The sequence below is a fragment of the Akebia trifoliata genome, chromosome 5, assembly GCF_017979445.1.
Source record: "Akebia trifoliata isolate Shusen 1 chromosome 5, ASM1797944v1, whole genome shotgun sequence".
Taxonomy (NCBI): Eukaryota; Viridiplantae; Streptophyta; class Magnoliopsida; order Ranunculales; family Lardizabalaceae; genus Akebia; species Akebia trifoliata.
Genome location: NC_141379.1, coordinates 24,848,111 through 24,868,542, shown reverse-complemented (window position 1 = coordinate 24,868,542; position 20,432 = coordinate 24,848,111). Strand labels below are relative to the sequence as shown.

The 20,432-nt window shown below is 34.8% G+C and overlaps 2 protein-coding genes and 1 long non-coding RNA gene across 7 annotated transcripts in view; all 3 read right to left on the bottom strand.

Moving 5' to 3' along the window:
- The window catches only part of LOC147401745 (uncharacterized), a 37,340-nt gene extending 34,576 nt beyond the window's left edge, over positions 1 to 2,764 (bottom strand). The window contains exon 1 of the long non-coding RNA XR_015178677.1: positions 2,743 to 2,764. This is a non-coding gene — a long non-coding RNA (uncharacterized LOC147401745). The remainder of the gene's footprint in view (positions 1 to 2,742) is intronic.
- A 155-nt stretch (positions 2,765 to 2,919) lies between these two features.
- Positions 2,920 to 20,432, bottom strand: part of LOC147401743 (disease resistance protein At4g27190-like) — a 33,763-nt gene continuing 16,250 nt past the window's right edge. For 2 of the 5 annotated variants that reach the window (XR_015178671.1, XR_015178670.1), the window contains exon 5: positions 20,121 to 20,432. This exon is cut by the window's right edge and continues 299 nt beyond it. Coding sequence is in view for 2 of the 5 variants with exons in the window: in XM_086443133.1 (XP_086299259.1) it covers positions 6,144 to 6,158 (15 nt within the window). In the remaining 3 variants the exon portion in view is untranslated. Of the gene's footprint in view, positions 4,083 to 4,493; positions 4,882 to 6,111; positions 6,159 to 20,120 lie in introns of those variants that run through there. The other 3 variants (XM_086443133.1, XM_086443134.1, XR_015178672.1) reach the window with 3 other exon arrangements.
- On the bottom strand, positions 6,293 to 9,578 carry LOC147401744 (disease resistance protein At4g27190-like). The gene is made up of 3 exons (XM_086441644.1): positions 9,445 to 9,578; positions 6,386 to 9,337; positions 6,293 to 6,330 (listed from the first exon to the last, which is right to left on the bottom strand). The coding sequence occupies exons 2-3, from the start codon at positions 9,204 to 9,206 to the stop codon at positions 6,293 to 6,295; spliced, it is 2,859 nt and encodes a 952-aa protein (XP_086297770.1). The 5' UTR covers positions 9,207 to 9,337; positions 9,445 to 9,578.

Here is a 20,432-nt window from a genome sequence, read left to right as displayed (position 1 = left end):
GTGCATATTACCATAGATGCTTTTCCACGAGATACGAGTAAAAAGCATCTATGGTTATGTGCGTGCCACCACATCATTTTTATCACCTTTGTGTTTCGGTTTGTGTGATTCCAGCATTTTCCAAGATTGAAATGCCCCTCAACCATCATAGGTTTGTCTTCTATAGGGAGTCGTTACCAACCTAATGAGTAGTGATGATGATATGGTCTGTTTTACATAAAGTTTCACAATGAAACTTATATTTACACCATCTTTCTCTCTCCGTCATTTTTACCCCATTAAATTCGAAGGTAAGTTCCATTCACGAAGCTCTATTATTAAGTATTGAAGTTCTATTTTTACATAATAAATCGGTTGGTATTGGTCTCTACTTCTAGAAATTTTTATGCCTAATGAACCTACTGGTAGTGGTCTCTGCTTACATTTTTTAAATAAGAATGCTTGTGGCATTGATTCCTATGTAACAAAGTTGTTGGTAATTGTATACATGGATTTTTAATGTATCATCGCTTCTAGTATTGGTTCCTACATCTATTATTTAAGTAACGAAGCTTCTGGTATTAGTTCTTATGTTCATTTTTACATAACTAAGCTCCTGATATTGATCTTTATGGCACAACTAAGTTGGTATTAGTTCTCACCTCATTTTTTACACTATTAAGCTTTTGGTATTAGCTCCAACATCCATACCTTACATCCATTTGTCTCATTTTGCTCATAGTAAAAAATGTAAATAAATATAATTAAGAGATTTATAATTTTATTTTTAAAACAATAACACTACCTTAACGATGCATTGCACTTTCTTGCCAAATAAGTACTCTACGGTAAGAAAATTTCTATTTTTATTACTTGAACATAAATAGGGTACTAAATCTATATAATCTAATATAATAAAACACAGATCCAATTCGCACACATCTCGATAAAAATTTAAAATTTTATTCAATTTTCTCTCTTCCCTTCTTGGAATACCCTTCAACTTTAATGTCACTTGTCTTCTACTCCTTTCCAATAATACCCATATAACTTTATTGTCTTTTACTGCTCTACTCCTTTATTGTCTTTTATCTTTTACCCCCCTCAACCCTAAAGAGGATGACAGTGCCATAGGCACAGGCAAACTCTAGTGACTTTAAAAAAGTAAAAAAACAAAATGAAATAAATATCTTGAGAGGGAAACGAGGAAGAAAAGTAGAAACACCCAAAAATTAAAACTCCACAATTAAAAATAACTAAACACCCATTTTTTGTAGACTCAAGGGTGCTAATAATTATGTAATGCAAGTGGATGAATGATGTAATTAGGGATAGGTAGGCTTAAAAGTTTGACGTCCCTAGTTTTAAATTGGCATTTGCAAGATTTATGATATGGCATCTCGCTGTATCAAAAGTTCATGAAATAAAGTTAGGCTGAAAATCAGTTTTTTCTATACTTTCTAGTCCAACCTACTTCCAAAGTCCACCACCACAACCCAACAAGGCCTAACGTTATCTAACAATAGAGCCATTTGGTTTGCTCATTCAACACTATAAGGGAAGGGATGTTTCTAGTAATTCCTGTGGAATATCACTACTCATCGGGACAGAGTCAAGATTTTCTTGCAGGGAGGGAACAAACTATGGTTAAAGAACTTGAAGATCACTGATTTTCATGAGAAAATTCAAGGGTTTTTTTTGTAAGAGGTTGGGGAAAAAGGACATGTAAGACCCAAGTCAAGTGATAATTCGTCAATTTACAAACATATGTTACCTCATTATTCACCAAAACACAGCAAGCCGCTTTGACCTTGGTCTTCTCCAACAGAATAATGTAAAATGAGCTACCTCATCTTCAACTTGAAAATAATAATAAAAACCCTTTGATTTCTCTTCCTATCTTGGGTAAAATTGTTTACCCTAATTTTCAACCTTTAAATTAATCTACTTTAATCTTCAAATCTAAAGAATGGGATAAGATTTTTGAAGTGAAGATGATGAGAATTTGTTTTATAGAAAATTCTAAGGGTGTTTCTACAAAGGGCTTAAGATGATATTCCAAATGATGGAATGAAGATGAAGCTAAATAGTTTAAAATTTATAGAGGTTGAAATGCAAGAAAATGACTGATTTTGGGATGAAAAATCAAAGGGTTTTTTGGAAATAAATTGAAAATGAGGGTATTTCGATTATATTTTTTTAGTCTAGAAAAGAAGAGCAAAGTCAAAGGGCGCATACCATCAATTTGAAAACATTGGATTGGACTATCTGAAATATTCACCAATTTTATGGAGGTGACTCTAAATCACCCAAAGAAAATAAAACGAAGACGGGAAAAGGTTAAAGAGGGCATGTAATTAGTGTAAAAATATTAATGGGGTTATCCCAAATATTCACCAAAGTATAGAGGGAAGGTTAAATCACATGAATATCTCAAGTACACCAAAGGGGTCAATAAATTTCACACAAAAAAATGTAAACAATAAGGTGTATTACCACCTAGGATTCTCATATATACAATTTGTCGTACATCGTGACTCATGATCTTACTTTTTTTTAGTAAATTTTTAGTTTACTACTTTTAATAAATTTTGGCCCGAAGAGTTTAGTTATTTGAGCCATGTATATAGTTTCTGTATACCATATCTATGAACTAAACCTTATAGAATTTTCCACATCTCTATAGCATCCTAACTTATAACAATATATGTAAATATAGTGACCAAAGAAGTAATAACTAAGAAAGGAGAAGAAAAACAATACCTATATATTATCTGGGTTTGGGACCATCATTTTCCCTCCTCCTTTATCCGGGCTTGGGATCGGCAATGTAAAACATATAATTTTACATTGGTGGAGTTAAAAAGGGGTTAGTTAACAAAAAAAAAAAAAAGTTAAAACATCTACCTTGATACAATAAATAAAAAGAGATTACAAGGGTCAGAGATCCAGGTATAATGGAACAACTCTAGAGAACTACCTTCAGTACCTCTTCAAGGCAGAAATGCTGAGAAAAAACATTACTAATATAATAATAGCCTCGTCATCTAGAATCGTATGGATAAAGGATAAAATCAGCATTATCAAGGAAAGATCCAAATCAATTTTTACAAATCAAGGAGTTAAAAGACAACAGCTAAAAAAATTGTAAGGAAATATTCTAGTTCATAAGGCCCCCCTCAATACCCAAAGAAACACCAGATATATATGAACTATTTCCCATCTTCTTATTCACTATTAGTGCTAGATTGAGGTCATGTCCATCAAGCAGAGGACTTGTGTTATTGTCTAAATTCTTCTATAAAACACAATCAAATAATCTTCGAAAGCAGATGCGAACGCACTAACGCTATAATAAGAACATGACTCTAGAAAGAACTGAACAGAACTACACTAAAAAAAATTGTTCTTCACCAATTCATTAAAACTGAGCATCGTGGTTTGCTTATTACAAGTTATCCTAAAAGGCTAAATCTAGATATTGAATTTAGCAGTCCTGTAATATCAGTGTTCTCAATATTCTCCTAATGACGTTTAAACAATAAAAATAATTGTTATAGGCAGCCATCAACGAAGATAATTTAAAATGATTAGGGAAGGAGATCAAACAAAACCCTAAAATAATTAAGGAAAATACGAGATTCAATTAAAAGCTTTCACATATCTGAAAATTCAATCACAAACCCAACAGATACTCGCTTCAAATCTTAAAAATCGATTAAAATGATCAGAGTGGGGGAGATCGAACAAAGCCCTAAAACTCTCAAATCGAAATCTGATAGATTTAAAATCTGAGATTCTGTAAGTGAGAGATCGAGTGAAAATCTTTCGATCAAACTCCGATCGATTCTATCCTAAAACTCCCAAATCAAAATTTGATTGCGTCTGACCATAGATTCAAAATTTGAGATTCTGTGAGTGAGAAATCGAACAAGATCTATTCGGCAATGTCGCATAAAACGATGGCTTAAAGCCGTTGTTTTTGCTGCAAAATACAGTCGCCTTCTACCCTTTATGACATAGTGCCCGAAAGTTAGGGTACATGTTTACCCTTTCTTTTGGTCTTCTTTCCACGGCCTTTGTGTACCCTTCTGCCAGGATCACTGCATCAATTATACAGGCCAATACAAGGTTAGGTAGGCTTGTCATTCCTTTTATGCAGACCCAAGGGGAGACTGAATCCAATCTTGTTTGAAGGTCGACCACACGCCACTCAAGCAGATCAAGCTTTATGAATCATTCTCCCTAACTATTATTGTAAAACAAGTCATAGTACTTTGAACTTGTAAGTCTGTTTTTTTATAGAGCTTACTGTGCCTGAAATATTCAAGGACATCATTATTTCACGCTACAATATCATGAGACAAAGAATGAATTATAACATAAGTACTGAGTAACATAATTTTACTGGCAAATGGATGTTGCTCTCACTAGATAGAATTGCATAAAGATGGTTTAGTTGGAATCCTGGAGAAAATTGAACAATCTGTAACACTATTCAAGCAAACCAAATATCAAATGAACACAACTTAAGTTTAGAAGGATGTCATACAATTCATTGTATTTTGTTGCAACCTGACCTCCACATTCACCAAGCGCAAAATGTTGCAGAAAGATGCCAATAGAAACTCAACACTACATTGGTGACCAATTCTCTGCTAAAACGGGAAGCAACAGCTGATTTTGATATTTTTTTTTGGGTTTGGCCATTTCAAGAACTCCTTCCAACTCTTGCAATACTCATTTAGCTACATATTACATCTTTAAAAAAAAAAGGTCCTTAATGCCAACTATCCACCATTGAACGAAAAATAGAAAAAGGAAAAACAAACAAGTCTTTAACTAACTATTACATCAACTTGCTGCGATCGAATGAACAACCTGCTGCATCAACTAACTGACCTGCAGACACGAGCCATTGATAAGTGCAATATCCATTACTGAGATTCCACAAGTAATAATAAAATAATTCAAAAGAAGACATAGGAAGCTAATCTCTGCTGTGATAAAATATTGTATTATTAAACAACTGAATTTGGTATGGTATGTTGCAAATTCACTCCAAGAATGTTTAGTCCACCAGTGGAGAAACAAATTTGATCCATCACATGCCAAAGATGTCATGGGGTCCATTCTTCCCAGTCCACCGAAAATGTGAATATTTGGCCTACTCCATGGTGGACCAAATCAACAGAACAACAGCATGATCGATAGATATTGATACCTTAGACCCAGATATCCCAACACATTATATGTTAATTTGTACACTAAACTATTTTTAAAGTATTGGCTACAAGGGAGTGATAGGACCTTGAAAGTTTGCTGAAGGAGTATTTCAATGAGTGAAATAATTTGAATTAACAAAATACATGACTTTCGATTGAATTAATTGGAGTATCAAGATTTGTTCAGACAGCCCCGAATTTTTAGGTTAAGCTCTCGTGATAATGATTCTGATAGAATCAAGGGTACACAATGTGAAAAAAGCCCAAATTTGATGGCCCAAGGCTGTCAAATTTCATCAAATTCGACGGACCAAAAGATCGAATTGGTGTTGAATTTTTCATTGTTAAATTTTTTTTTCAACGGGCTAAATCTGTCAAATTAATGAAGGATGAGAGAAATTCGATAGCTCTAAGCCGTCAAATCTGGGAACATCAAGAATTTTGACCGTTCTAGACCGTCAAAATTCAGTTTCTAAAATTCGTGGGCCTTGGCCCGTCAATTTTTTTCTGTAGAAGTTTCCAGTTTTCACATAGTGGTATATTACCATTTCGTGAACGAAATATAACCAAATTCCAATTCCGGATAACTTTTTATTTTAATTCGCAAAACGTGAACAGTGAGATCACAGGTTTTCCAAGTGACGATCTCATGGCATCCTCTTGTTTATGTTTCAAAAAGCATTTTTCACCTTTCTCCATTTGTCTATGCTTTTTCAGAAAACTACGAGATAGTCACTTGAAACCTGAGAGATCGTCACTTGAAAAACCAGTGATCTTGCAGTTCACGTTTTGGGAACTAAAAAGAACAGTGAGCCGAAATGGGAATTTCATCAAAAGTTGATTACATTGTGAGAAATTTCTATAGTATTAATTGTAGTATGAAGATGATGATGATGTTGGGTCTCACCTTTTTATCAGCATGATGAAATTAAGGAGACTTCAATCTTCTTCATCAGTTTCTGTTTCTGTATCCCATTCTACACCCCATTCAATATCTGAGATGTCATCAACTGGGTAGGATTCATCTTCTAATTGTGGTCTGAAAGGAAGCTTCTTCAAATTTGGACATTCGTACACTGAAATGTGTTTTAAATGGCAATCGAGAAGGAAACTTCCTTGGCAAATACTTGTTAGACATTTCAAGTGATATAGTTTAAGATGACTTAACTTAGGTAACAAACCCCCCTGATGATCTGCTACTGCTTCCTCTTCCTCATCCTCTTCAATTGCGATTATCAATTCATCACAGTATGATACATAGAGCATTTTTAATTGCTGAAGACAGTGAGCTAAGCCAAATGAGAAGAGGTTCTTCAATCCATTGCATCGTCGGATTACCAAAATTTGCAAATTTTGAAAAGTTTGGGGGCATGAAATCTTTTTAACGGCAACCATATGCTGCTCATCACCATCATCATCCCTCAATTGTCTCAAGGATGGTGGTGGTGGTAGCCCATGCACAATTTTCTTCATGTTACGCATCTTCTTAATTTCTAATCCCTCCAAACGTACAAATAACGAATGCTTTGGACCCTCATCTTCGTCACCAATGCTCATTAGATACTCTATCTCATCACATGCACCTACACCAAGCCATCTTACCGCATCCAACTCAACAAGATTGTTGAATAAAACGTGGCAGCTCGACGACTTCAACAATAACACATTGGCTTTCTTGCATAATATCTTTACCCACTGGGAAATTGGACTCACCCCATTCATTTGGACCATTTTCAAGTTAATTAATTGCACCTCGATGCTATCCAAAACTCTGACACTAGAGTTTAGTACTGCGAAATAGGTGCCTTTTGTGGGACCCAGGAATACAACAAATTCTTTTAGATTTTCCCATGAACATGAGGTTATTTCTGTAGATGCACATTTCTTATTTCTTACATGGATTTGTAGTTTGACTAGATTTGGTAATGATGCTACCTCTGCAAAGCTAGCATTCTTCATTTCGCCTCCACCTCCACCTTCATTTGAATATCCCTCCTCCGTGTCGTCCCACTCCCCAAAGCTATCCCCAATAAGCAATTCTTCCAATTTAGTCAGCCTTGACAAAACATTCGGTTCCACACATTTAATATTCGTACGCGTCAAATCTAAGCACCTTAAATTGGTGAGATTACCAATTTCTTTTCCCAGCCTGCGTAAATCTGAGTAAGACAAACGAAGTATCTGTAAATTCTTCAATCCTCCAAGTACGGATATGCTAGTCAATGCACCACATTTTTCTAAGTACAGAGTCCGGAGATTTGTGAGGTCTCCAAGTGACTTGATTGACTTAAGAGAAGTGCCACTTAGATCCAAGACAGCAAGTGCTTTCATCCTTTCAAAGAAATTATCCTCAATTATTTCTAGATTCCTATTTTTATTTAGTAGTAGGGTTCGGAGTCGTGGGCATTCCAATGGACTTTGGAGCTTAATTTCCGAATTCTTCATGAATGAAATGCGTTTGTATCTATTGAGTTTCTCTGTCTCTGGCCACTCGCTCGATCCTACACCTGTTTTTACCAGAAACCCATTCTCATCTTCAGACGCAATTGATATGGCGACATCCCGAACCACATCATGCATTTTCACAGACTCTTCTTTATTGCCATCTAATAACAAACCACAATTCGTTAATCTTCTAACAAAAACAAGCAATTTATTTGAGGCGTCCTCCAAACTCCCCTCTACCTTCAAAAATCCTTCTCCTATTCCATAATCTCTCATCTGATTCAAAGGAATATTGTAGTCCTCCGGGAACAAGCAAAAGAACAAGAAGCACAACTTGATTTCTGACCCTTTCAAATGGTCGTAGCTGTATCTCAGAGATCTGATCACTTCTGGGATTATACCTTCTAATTCGATTGGATCAGGATTTTCTAATGCTCTTAATGCATGCTTCCATTCAAATTCTTCTTCCACATCTCTCAAAGATGACCCTAGTGTAACAATTGCCAGTGGTGATCCCTGACATTTTCTTACAATCTTTTGTGCAAGGGGTGTCAAAGCAGGCCTTGTAACTACATTACCGGCTTTTTCTTTGAATAGAACCCAGGATTCATCCTCAGAGAGGGCTTCCACTTTGATTGGATTTTGAATTCCCATTTCACGACAAACATCACGTATTCGTGTCGTGATGATGACTTTGCAGCCTATGTTTTCGATTCCACTAGGAATTCCAATATCAGTAGCAATCTGCAACATCTTCCACACGTCGTCCAATATTATAAGGACCGACGCCTCTTCCTGCAACCTCTTGAATAGTTTATCGGCTCTTGCTTGTGGGTCACTCTCAGCCTCAAGCTTCAAGCCTAGCCTGGCCCCAATTTCATCTTGAATCCTTTTAAAGTCTGGAGAGCTGGACACGGTCACCATTATAACTTTCTTGAAGAGTTGGCTTCCTTGGAGTTCATTGTTTAGGTTGTGTACGAGGGTCGTCTTCCCTATACCACCCATCCCGTAAAGCCCGATGGATCTGATGTGCTCATCACTTAATGCCTTCATGACCTGATTCATAGCCAAATCCCTGGATGACAATCCATCTACATGATGGGTTCGCACTGGTACGACACTTGGAGGAGCTGGATCGTGAGAAACCGTACTAAAATTACCCCTTGCTAGGAGTTCATGGACAACAGGTAACATCTGCACTGCTTGGCTGCTTAACCTGCGATGCAATGTCCAATCTGGACACAATCCCTTGAAACATCTCTTGTTCTCCCTCACTTGTTCATCTAAAGTCATAAAGTTCTCCCTAGCAGTGTCAACCTCTTGCAACCATTTAAGCACTTCTTGATTGATTTCTTCTGATTTCCTGCGTGCCTCATCTACCGAGTTTTGCACATCATTTCTCTTTGCACTCAGACGACTCGCTTGGTTCCTGAGCTTCTCAACGTTCTTTTCAAAATTTATAAGATAAGAAATTTGGCGCTTAAGAGGAACAACCAAACACTTGCCTAATTCTGTGACGGGTGTAACCAAGATAGTCAAGAGTGCCATGGTGGCCATCTTCGTAGAACACAAATGAACACTAAATTTTGCAAAAGAAAAGAAGACAAGAAAGGTGTGGTGTACCTCTTAGTGTTCACCCAAAGATGAAGGTGGAAAATTGTGAAGCAATACCAGAACCAATCTCAATCCTGCTTGCAAAATGAGTAAACAAACTTCATCAGTTGGAACTTAAAAAACAAAAAACAAAAAAACATTCAAGATTTGTTGATGGTTGTTCTATGTTAGTAGTTATTACCTTTGGAATATCGATTGAGTTGTATGTAGAAGGGAAGGGAAGGGGACAAATGAAGAAATTCTCAATGTGGCAAGTATTGCTATTAATTTAGGAAGATGTGATGATAGACTTGTTTGCAATATATTGAACTTTTTCAATTTTTTTTTTTTTCATAACGAAGGGTATCCGGGCCAGCTTGAACGTGCTTGACTAGTTCCTATGGCCCGCACTCAGGCTATGCCCCACTACGTGAAACTGTGCGTGTGGCCACGAAGGGTTTTTTTATGGGTAGTGGGATTCAAACTTGGGATCAAAGGTACAACTTTTAATGAGAGGCTCTTTAAAGGCAATTTTTTTGTTTTTTGAATAATTGAAAAAAAGTACCAACTTATAGAAGCAAGTAGACCAAAACCAACAATAGTAAAATGCTAATAACAGCTAAGAACAGGTACCTCCACCAAGGGCGGAGCCAGGATTTTTTGTCGGTGGGGGCTAAGTGTTAACATTGGTTCACTGTTAATCTTACTTTTCTTCAATGCCAATGTTGGGTTCATCTTTACAAATAATAGTTGGATAATAATCTCTGTAATAAAGTTGCTAACATGTAGATAAACTATATGTTTAATCTATTTTGACATGTTGACATGCCCCTTGACTTCTGTCTTCACTTATCAAGTAAATAAAAAAATACTTCAAAATTATTGATTTGTCTTCCAAAACTAGTCATCTTCAATCTGTTGGATGTGATGAAGATAATGGCAATGAGAAGACAATGAAGGTGGTGATGATAATAATGAAAGAGTGATGAGATGATGTTAACAACGATGACGATGTTGAGGGTGGTTGTGATAGTAATGAGTGATGGTGATAATGATGATGGTGATAAGGGGCATTGAGGTCATTTTCAATTAGGGCATTGTGGCCATTTCCAATTAGTCTATAGGAAAACACCAAAGTCAAGAGGCATGGCGTAGGTTTGAAGAAAATAAGGATACTTGGAAAAAATGTTAAAAACTATATCATTAGAGTAAGAGTAGCCTTACCCAAGGGTTGAACTTTAGCTTGTGGCATCAAAAAACAAGATCTGATGCTACAGGATCATAGAAGAAAAAATTCTAAGACTTTTGAAAAAAATAAAAGTTATTTTTCATCATGAATTTTAATCTTAAATTTAGTAGTTTAGTGGAAGCTTGGTAGCCCTCCATTTAGAACCTTGGATCAAGCCCACCCCAAAAAAAAAAAAAAATTTACTCATTTTTTATCTGAGTTTTTTACTTGAAATCTAGAGGGCTGTGATGTTGGATTGCCATTTGAGCTCAAATGGATTAAGATTAACACATTGGCAATGTAATACCACAACCGTCTAGATTTCATAGAAAAACTCAAATCCAAAAAACAACTTCAAAAAACAATTTGTTTTAGGCTTGAACTAAGATTTTGAAAATAGACGGCTACCATACTTCCATAGAACTCTCCAATTTAAAATTCAAATTCAAATGTGAAAAATATTTTTATTTTCAAAATTCATAGAATTTTTTCCTCTTCAACCATGTGGCATCAGATCATGGTTTTGGATGCCGCAAGGTGAGCTCAACGATAGTACAAGTTGAAATCTTACTAAGTTAGTAAAGGCTAGTCGGAACTCTTATTTAAAAGTATGAAGCAACACATGCAGTCAGCGGCTTCAAAGTGAACAAGAATGCACATTGTCATTCTAAAATACTGAGTGCGTATCTCTTATATGGACCAAAACGAGAGGGAACTAAATTTTTTTTTCCAGTTTAATTCTCCATACTTAGTTTGTATAACACAAGGCCTATTTTGATATCAATCAAAGCATAAGGATTTTACTATTAGACCTTTTTTTTATAAAACATTGAGTGGTGGCTATAACCCCCACTCATCCCTACATAGCTCTGCCCCTGCCCACTACATAATAGAAAATATGGTGGTGCATCTTACTTTATGAATAATTCAAGGGGATTTTATAGTCTCCGAACTGACACAATAGTGAATTAATATCATCTCAAGGTCCAGTTCATTGGATGATAATTAAGATTTGATATGTTCCATTGCTTCAACTTTAACCCTGTTTAGGTTTGACGTGGGCTGGGTTTCTATTTCTAAGAATCGCAAAAGCAACCGAAGTGTGGTTACAAAATTATTGGTAAATGGTGTTTTTTGGGAAATAGTTTCTTTGAATCTATGGGTGATTATATTACAAATTTTAGTACTTTTGGTTATTAATTGAATATCGCGTGGTATTGTGTAGTCATGAAACGAAAAAAATTAAAATGCGTTAACATCTAAAAATCACGTAGCATAGCATTTTCATTAGATTCTTACAATCATGGAAATGAGAAGCGGATCTAAAAGCACAAACAGGGGCAGAGCTAGTAAGGAGCTGGTGGGGGCAATTGCCACCACAGAACTTTGAGACACCCCTATATTTTCAACTAATTACATACCCCATTTGTCCCCACTCCCTCATTTCTCTCCTCATTTATCCCCACACCCTTACTTCCCTCCAATTTTTGCCCCCATAGAACTTTGAAACACCCCTATATTTTCAACTAATTACATGCCCCATTTGTGCCCACTCCCTAACCTCCCTCCAATTTTTGGCCCATATTTTCAACTAATTACATGCCCCATTTGTCCCCATTCCCTAACCACCCTCCAATTTTTGCCCCCATATAACTTTGAAACAGCCCTATATTTTCAACTAATTACATGCCCCATTTGTCCCACTCCCTCACCTCTTCAATTTTTTATTGATGACATTGCCTCTTGATCGGGACTTCTCAAATATTAATTGGAAATGACCTAAATATCATTTTCTTCAACTTCTAACTAAAAACCTCTTAAACGAAAATCATGACTCATTCTTAAATGAAATATGAAAATCTAAAGAAAATTATTTCGATGATTCTGATTTTCATTTTTTATACTTCATTATAAGAAATGTAGTCCTACATTGAGCTAAGCTGAATAACTACTATGTAGACCATGAATTCTTGCACCCATTTCTCGCTCCACCTTGTCATTGAGAACTTCTTCTCAATTTAAAATAATCCACTTTTGTTAGTTTTAATTTTAGTTTCTTCACAAAAACTCCAAATCCTGGAACGTTGAAAGAATCTCATCCTCTTGAGGGCATATATAGAGAAATCCTAGTTTGGATAATTTATTATAATCATATGCATATGGTTATTCAATATAAAAGTCTATGTTCATTATTTATTTATTAATTAAATAAAATATGTTGCTTCGAAGCAAGTTTGTAGTATATTGGCAATTCATAAAACCAAATTTAACCAAACCAAACCGATCTTAATTCGGTTTGATTTTGTTGATGACATTTATCATCACTCCCTCACCTCTTCAATTTTTGTTGATGACATTGCCTATTGACTAGGACTTTTCATATATTATTTGGAAATGACCTAAATATCATTTTCTTCAACTTCTAACTAAAAATCTCTTAATTTCTCCCTAAAATCATTCATCTTCACTATACAACTAACCATAGTTTGCCCCCACTACATGAAAATCCTGGCTCCACACCTGAGCACAAAAAGCTCTTTTTAAGTACAATCTGAGTAGTTAGTTTTTGTGGGATTCGTATTTAAAGACTATGATCAACTAACAATAATATGAAGCAAGGTCACGCAACGATCTACTTCTCAGCAGCAATCCATTGAGGCCAGCAAACACTTGTTAAAAACATAAAATTAATAATAAATAAATAATGGATCCAACTTACTATAAAGTGGTGAGCTTTAATGAAATTGAATTCAGACTTAAACTTACATGTACAGCTAAAATTTCAATGAGAAATAACAAAATAACAAGTAATAAAATGTGCAAAGACATTAGGCAATCTTCTCTAGTTTTCATAGTAGATTAGAGTAAGCAATCCTTGTTAATTTTGAACTCAAATCCATTATTGTGTCACTTCCTCATATATAGAGCAGTGGGCCTAAATGATGTTATGTTCAAGAAGTTAAATGCATGCACCCACACCTAATGTTAGGTACCTAACATTTGACAACGTAACTTTCCTTCCTACTTTGCATATATTAAAGCATGGCCTCACCTCAACCGACAAATAATAAAGATTGATAGAAAACCCCACTAAGGGCCTCCACCACTTTCTTTCTTTCCCATGAAGACAATTATATTGACAACTTGGTGACCACGACCAGCAATAATTGAATTTGTAAGCCTGATTGGATCGATTGCTGGAAAAAAAATCACCGCTACCACTTTGGCAACGCGACATTCGTGCTTCGCAAATATTAAATCATGGCCCCCACCTCAACTGACAAGAAATAAAGAATGAGGGCAAAACCACTTAAGGACGGACCCACCTTCTTTATCGTTAATTTTCATTCAATAATGTGAATTGAGTGCTGATTTTCTAACTAGAAGGTCTTCGCTCCATCAATAATTAGTCTGACGTGTTAAGGACACGGAATCATATATCTTTTTTCTCGGGATACACAACTGCACAATCTCTTAAAATTTATGCAGTTGTGTATCCTGAGGAAAAAAGATCTATGGCATGTCCATCGAATATTGACTGAGTGAAGACTTTTTAATTAGAAAATCATTATTCTTGTGAATTATTGCCCCTTGCCCACTACTTAGGGGTGCAATTTGATCCAATTCAAATCAGAAACCGAACCAAATTGATAATTGTGGAGTGGTTTGATTCGGTTTGGAACAAGTTGTGGTTCAATTTTGGATTACAAAAATAGAGAACTGATTAACTTGATTCGATTCTCGAATCAAACTTGTATAGAACCGAACCCTTGTGCAATAAATAAATAAATAAATATATATATATATATAATACTTATTATGAATTATTTTAGGAGTTATGACATAGATTAATGATCTTTTATGGATAAATTAATGATTTTCTATAAATAGATTAGTGATTTATTTCATGATTATTTTGTCAATAAAAAAATGTTATTTGCTGTAGAGGGAAATAATTGTGTATATATCTAGGTCGTACACGTGTCCAAACCAACTAAATGGTACCTGGCACGAATTAGCATATGAGGTATTGTCTTGCAAGCAGGGCAGGTCAGAGTAGGAACCTCCCTAATCTGAATGGCAAGATAGCATAGTAATAAGCAAAGCCAGGCTTGCCAAGCAGGGCATGCCAGGTCATCAACAAACCATAAAACTGATACGTGCACGTCAATCCCAAAGATTTCGATGGCGATCTCTATGGATAACCACGATCAATCTAGTAGATCCCGATTAGGTAAACAATCCCAAAAAAACAGTGGATATCCCATGATTATAGCCTATGGAAGATGAAATCCTATAGGCATGTAGTGGGTAAATATCAGAGGAAGCACTATTGAAGAGGATCCTTTTCGAGGGAGGGAGAGACAAAAATCTAGGGAGTACTAAAAGATATTTCGTTGTTTCTCTAACTTGAGCATCGGAGTGGTTTTGATAGGTATCATGTTGCTACGAGGACAGGGGCGCTTGGAACAACTTCGAATTAGTGCGTTCTAATTTATCATAGCCGTCCATCGAATTTCGATCGCACACTTACAATTTATAGAATATTAGCAACCCATACAACCAAATCGACTTTATTGCAGTTTGGATCTAATGGAATTTGATTCAGTTCTGATTCTTTTTTAGTGGAATCGACCTATATTGGATCCAATACGGAAATTTTTTTGAGGAACCGTCTCTATTGAATTACATTTGTCATTTTCAAGAAGGTATTTCAAATTTTGACAGAAATGTAGGAGTGTAAAATAAATTCAAAATGCCACGTCACGTAATGAGCAGGTTCCCTTACATTTTAAAGCGGGCTGCCAGCTTCAAAGTCGGACTCCACCAAGACTTTGTACCTTTCCCACTGACACAAATTGTGAAGAATCCAATAATTGTGGTGCCTGTCACCAGAAATAATTGTGAAGAATCCAATGGTATATCTTGTTGGTTTTCCTCTTTAGCTGATGAGGTGAGGGCAACTCATGGAGGGGTGAGAAATAACGGTCACCTAATCAAGTAAGGTTTCATTTCTCCTTTTTCTCAACAATTGAATTGAACGAAGTCAATTTTTTTTTTTTTTCTTTTTATTCTAGGGGAGAAATTTGAATTAACGGAGTCATTTTATTGTTCTTCTATTCTATAAGAGAAAAATGAAGAGGCCACACAACAATCCCTTTTTAAGGTTATTTTTGACTTTATCTCCGAACCATTTTTATTACAGTGTTGATTTTCTAACTCAACTTGACAGATTATCTCAAAAAACTCACTGACATGACATGTGTAAAAATCGTAGATTTTTTCTCTCGAGATATACAATTGCACATTATGTAATAAAAGAACTCTAGAGGTTAAATATCGGTTGCTACCTATTCCTCGAGATTTACCCCTAACAATCGATCTTCATTGTTCTTGATGCATTAAAAAATAATCAAGAATCACACATAAAAATAATTAAAGAGAAGGGAAAAAGAGAGAAAACAAGAAGCAAGATTTGTTTACAGGGTTCATCCAAAAATCAGACTACATCCCCAGACTTCGAAGAGCCATTTAACTATTCTTCAATCCATTACAAGATTTACAAAGCCTAGCCTCCTCTCCTCTTTATTTTTTCTTTTCTCTTAAGAGTCCCCCTTCTTCTACCTATTCATTTTTCTTATATAGATAAATAGACAAATCCTAAAAGAAAAGTCAAATCAAATCAGGATTCTTTACAAAATCTATCATAATCTAAAAATAGATATTCTCTGGTCAATTAGGAGATTTTCTATTTCTAGATAAGATTATAATCTTAATCAAAAATATAATTAAGGATATATCAATGCCTCGAGATATGCATTAATTATCTACACTCATTTAGGTGTGCCTATGAGAAGTACCCTGATATACTCCACTTTTACAAGTATAGGCAACATTAAGAATTATAATTCAACCTTTCTGTTTTACAGGCAATACTAAACACTTCATAGGAATGGACTTGGAACACTCTGTTCCATTAGTGTTTTCTTTTTAAATTACATTCAACTGGTTTTCCCATTGAACCTACTTTTTGGGATCACCAATCAATTAGGTTGGGTTTCCATTGAAATAATTTTTAATCAGTAGGCTTTAGACTCATTCCCCTCGAAGTCGATGCAACTAACTCTCTAGATAATCCTCTTTCTAATGGATCCGCCAAATTTTCCTTAGACTTTACAAAGTCAATGGAAATAATTCCATTAGAGAGTAGTTGTTTTACAAAATTGTGTCTCTGTTTAATATGCCTTGACTTGCCATTATATACATTATTTTTTGCTCTTGCAATGGCAGCTTGGTTGTCACAATGAATAGATATTGCAGATACTGGTTTAGGCCAAATAGAAATGTTAACAAGAAAATTCCTTAGCCACTCAGCTTCTTCACCAGTCTTGTCCATGACAATAAACTCAGATTCCATGGTGGAACGAGCTATGCACGTTTGCTTGGTGGATTTCCATGAGATTGCTGCACCTCCAAGTGTAAAGATATAGCCACTAGTGGATTTAGACTCTTCCGAGTCTGATATCCAATTGGCATCACTGTACCCTTCTAATACGGCAGGATACCTATTATAATGCAGCTTGTAACTCATGGTATACTTTAAGTATCTCATGATCCTCACCAAAGCTTCCTAGTGATCATGTCCTAGGTTGCTAGTGTATCTGCTTAATCTATTTACTGAATATGCAATATTAGGCCTAGTACAGTTCATAATATACATTAAACAACCAATAACTTGAGAATATTCTAATTGAGAAACACCTTTACCAATATTTTTCATTAGCTTACAATTTGGATCAAAAGGTGTTTTTGCAGGAATACAATCAAACTGATTAAAACGTTTCAGAACATTTTCAATATAGTGAGATTGTGATAAACCAAATCCATTATTATTTTTAAAAAAATTTATTCCAAGAATTATATCAGCAGGACCTAAGTCTTTCATGTCAAAATTTCTAGACAATAATTTCTTAGTTTGATTTACAACATTTATATTAGATCCAAAAATTAGCATGTCATCTACATATAGGCAAATAATCACATAAGAATCAAAGATAGTTTTATGATAAACACACTTATCAGCTTCATTGATTCTAAATCCATTTGATATCATTATATTATCAAATTTTTCATGCCACTGTTTTGGAGCTTGCTTTAAACCATATAAGGATTTAATTAATCTACAAATTTTATTTTCATGTCCTTTAATAACAAATCCTTCCGGTTGATCCATATATATTTCTTCATCAAGTTCTCCATTTAAAAATGCAGTTTTTACATCCATTTGATGAATTTATAATTTATAAATGGAAGCTATAGCAATAAGAATTCTAATGGAAGTGATCCTAGTAACAGGAGAATAAGTGTCAAAAAAGTCAATGCCTTCTTTTTGCTTGTACCCTTTAGCCACTAATCTGACTTTATACTTATCTATAGTTCCATCAAATTTTAATTTTCTTTTAAAAATTCATTTACAACCAATTGTTTTATTACTAGGAGGTAGATTAACTAATTCCCAAGTGTTATTATTCATAATTGAATCAATTTCACTATTTATAGCTTCTTTCCAAAATGGAGCCTCAGGTGTTGAAATTGCATCTTTAAAAGTTTGAGGATCTCCTTCTAAGAAAAAACTATTAAAATCAGGTCCAAAGGATGTTGCTGTTCTAGTTCTCTTGCTTCTCCTAGGTTCTATATCAGACTCTTGTTCTCTAGATTCATTATTAGATAATTCAATGTGAGATCTTTTTAATGGTTTTTCAATTTTATCCTTACAAGGATACACATCCTCAAAAAATTCAGCATCACTGGATTCAATTATAGTGTTAGGATTAATATCATTTATATCAGATTTATAAACAAGAAATCTGTATGCACTACTATTCATGGCATATCCAATAAAAATACAATCTATAGTTTTAGGACCTAATTTTGTTCTTTTAGGTAAAGGGACAGCCACTTTGGCTAAACACCCCCACGCAATAGAACCATTTCTTTAACCATGGTTACCCAAAGAAAGTTAGTGAAGCTTACACCAGGCAACAGGAGGGAACCAACTATAAGCAATCTAGCATCGGAATGTTTGGCCAGTGCCTTTGTCAAAATCACCTGGTATATTTCAGAACCTCTTAGATTAAAAAAAAACAAACCAAATAAGTTGGCACTTACAACAAAGAAAAAACCCCTGGTTCCATTTACACCCTTACTAAATACCAAACAAAGTTAACTCCAATAAGTAGAATAATTTGAACTACAATATGGCCTTTTGTGGAAGAAAATTCTAAAAACATGAAGCTCATGTATATAGTTTCTGTATACCTTATCTATGAACTAAAACCTTAAATAATTTTCCACATCTCTATGGTATCCTCACTTATAATAATATATGTAAATATAGCAACCAAAGAAGTAAGAAGAAGAAAAACAATACCTATATATTATCTGGGCTTGGGACCATCATTTTCCCTCCTCCTTTATCCGGGCTTGGGACCGGCAATGTAAAACATATAATTTTACATTGGCGGAGTTAAAAAGGGGTTAGTTAACAAAAAAATAGTTAAACATCTACCTTGATATAAGAAATAAAAAGAGATTAAAAAGGTCAGAGATCCATGTATAATGGAACAACTCTAGAGAACTACCATCAGTACCTCTTCAAGGCAGAAATGCTAAGAAAAAATAGTACTAATATAATAGCAGCCTCGTCATCTAGAATGTATGAATACAGAATAAAATCAGCATTATCAAGGAAAGATCCAAAGCAATTTTTACAAATCAAGGAGTTAAAAGACAACATCTAAAAAAATTGTAAGGAAATATTCTAGTTCATAAGGCCCCCTCACTACCCAAAGAAACACCAGATATATATGAATTATTTCCCATCTTCTCATTCACTGTTAGTGCTAGATTGAGGTCATGTCCATCAAGTAGAAGACTTGTGTTATCGTCTAAATTCTTCTATAAAACACAATCAAATAATCTTCGAAAGTAGAAGCGAACGCACTAACGCTAGAACAAGAACATGACACTAGAAAGAATTTAACAAAACTACACTAAAAAAAAAATTGTTCTTCACCAATTCATTAAAATTGAGCATCGTGATTTGCTTACTATAAGTTATCCTAAAAGACTAAATCCAGATATTGAATTTATTAATCCTTTAATATCAGTGTTCTCAATATTCTCTAAATGACGTTTAAACAATAAAATTAATTGTTATAGGCAGCTATCAACGAAGATAATTTAAAATGATTAGGGAAGGGGATCAAATAAAACCCTAAAATAATTAAGGAAAATATGAGATTTGATCAAATGCTTTCACATACCTGAAGCTTCGATCACAAACCTAGTAGAAACTAACTTCAAATTTGAAAGATCGATTAAAATGATTAGAGCGGGGGAGATTGAACAAAGCCCTAAAATTGCCAAATCGAAATCTAATCGATTCAAAATCTGAGATTCTGTGAGTGAGAGATCGAGCGAAGATTTTTCAATCAAACTCCGATCGATTCAACCGTAAAACTCCCAAATTGAAATATGATTGCGTTTGACCATAAATTCAAAATTTGAGATTATGTGAGTGAGAGATTGAGCGAAGATCTTTCAATCAAATCCTGATCGATTTACTTTCCAAAATAAAAGACAAAAAATTCGATCAATTTACTTTCCCAAATAAATAAATAAAAAACTCTGATCAATTCTGTGAGTCACATAGAGAGAAGAGAGACAGAGTCAAATGAGATAGAGAAGACAGACAGAGTCGAGTGAGAAAGAAGAGAGACAGAGTCAAGTGAGAGAGTGTGATTGAGTAAGTGAGAGAGAGAGAGAGAGAAATGAAACTGAGTGAGTCAAGAGAGTCTAATTAGTTACTGTTGGACACCATAGCTTAAAACAACAACTTAAAGCCGTTGTTTTGCCACAAAATACAGTCGCTTTCTACCCTTTATGACGTAGTGTCCAGA

Coding starts and splice junctions, on each gene's coding strand:
- LOC147401744 (XM_086441644.1), bottom strand. CDS start 9,206: ATGGCCACCATGGCACTCTTGACTATCTTGGTTACACCCGTCACAGAA. Junction 6,331..6,385: donor AGTAGCAGATCATCAGGGGG/GTTTGTTACCTA, acceptor ATGTCTAACAAG/TATTTGCCAAGGAAGTTTCC.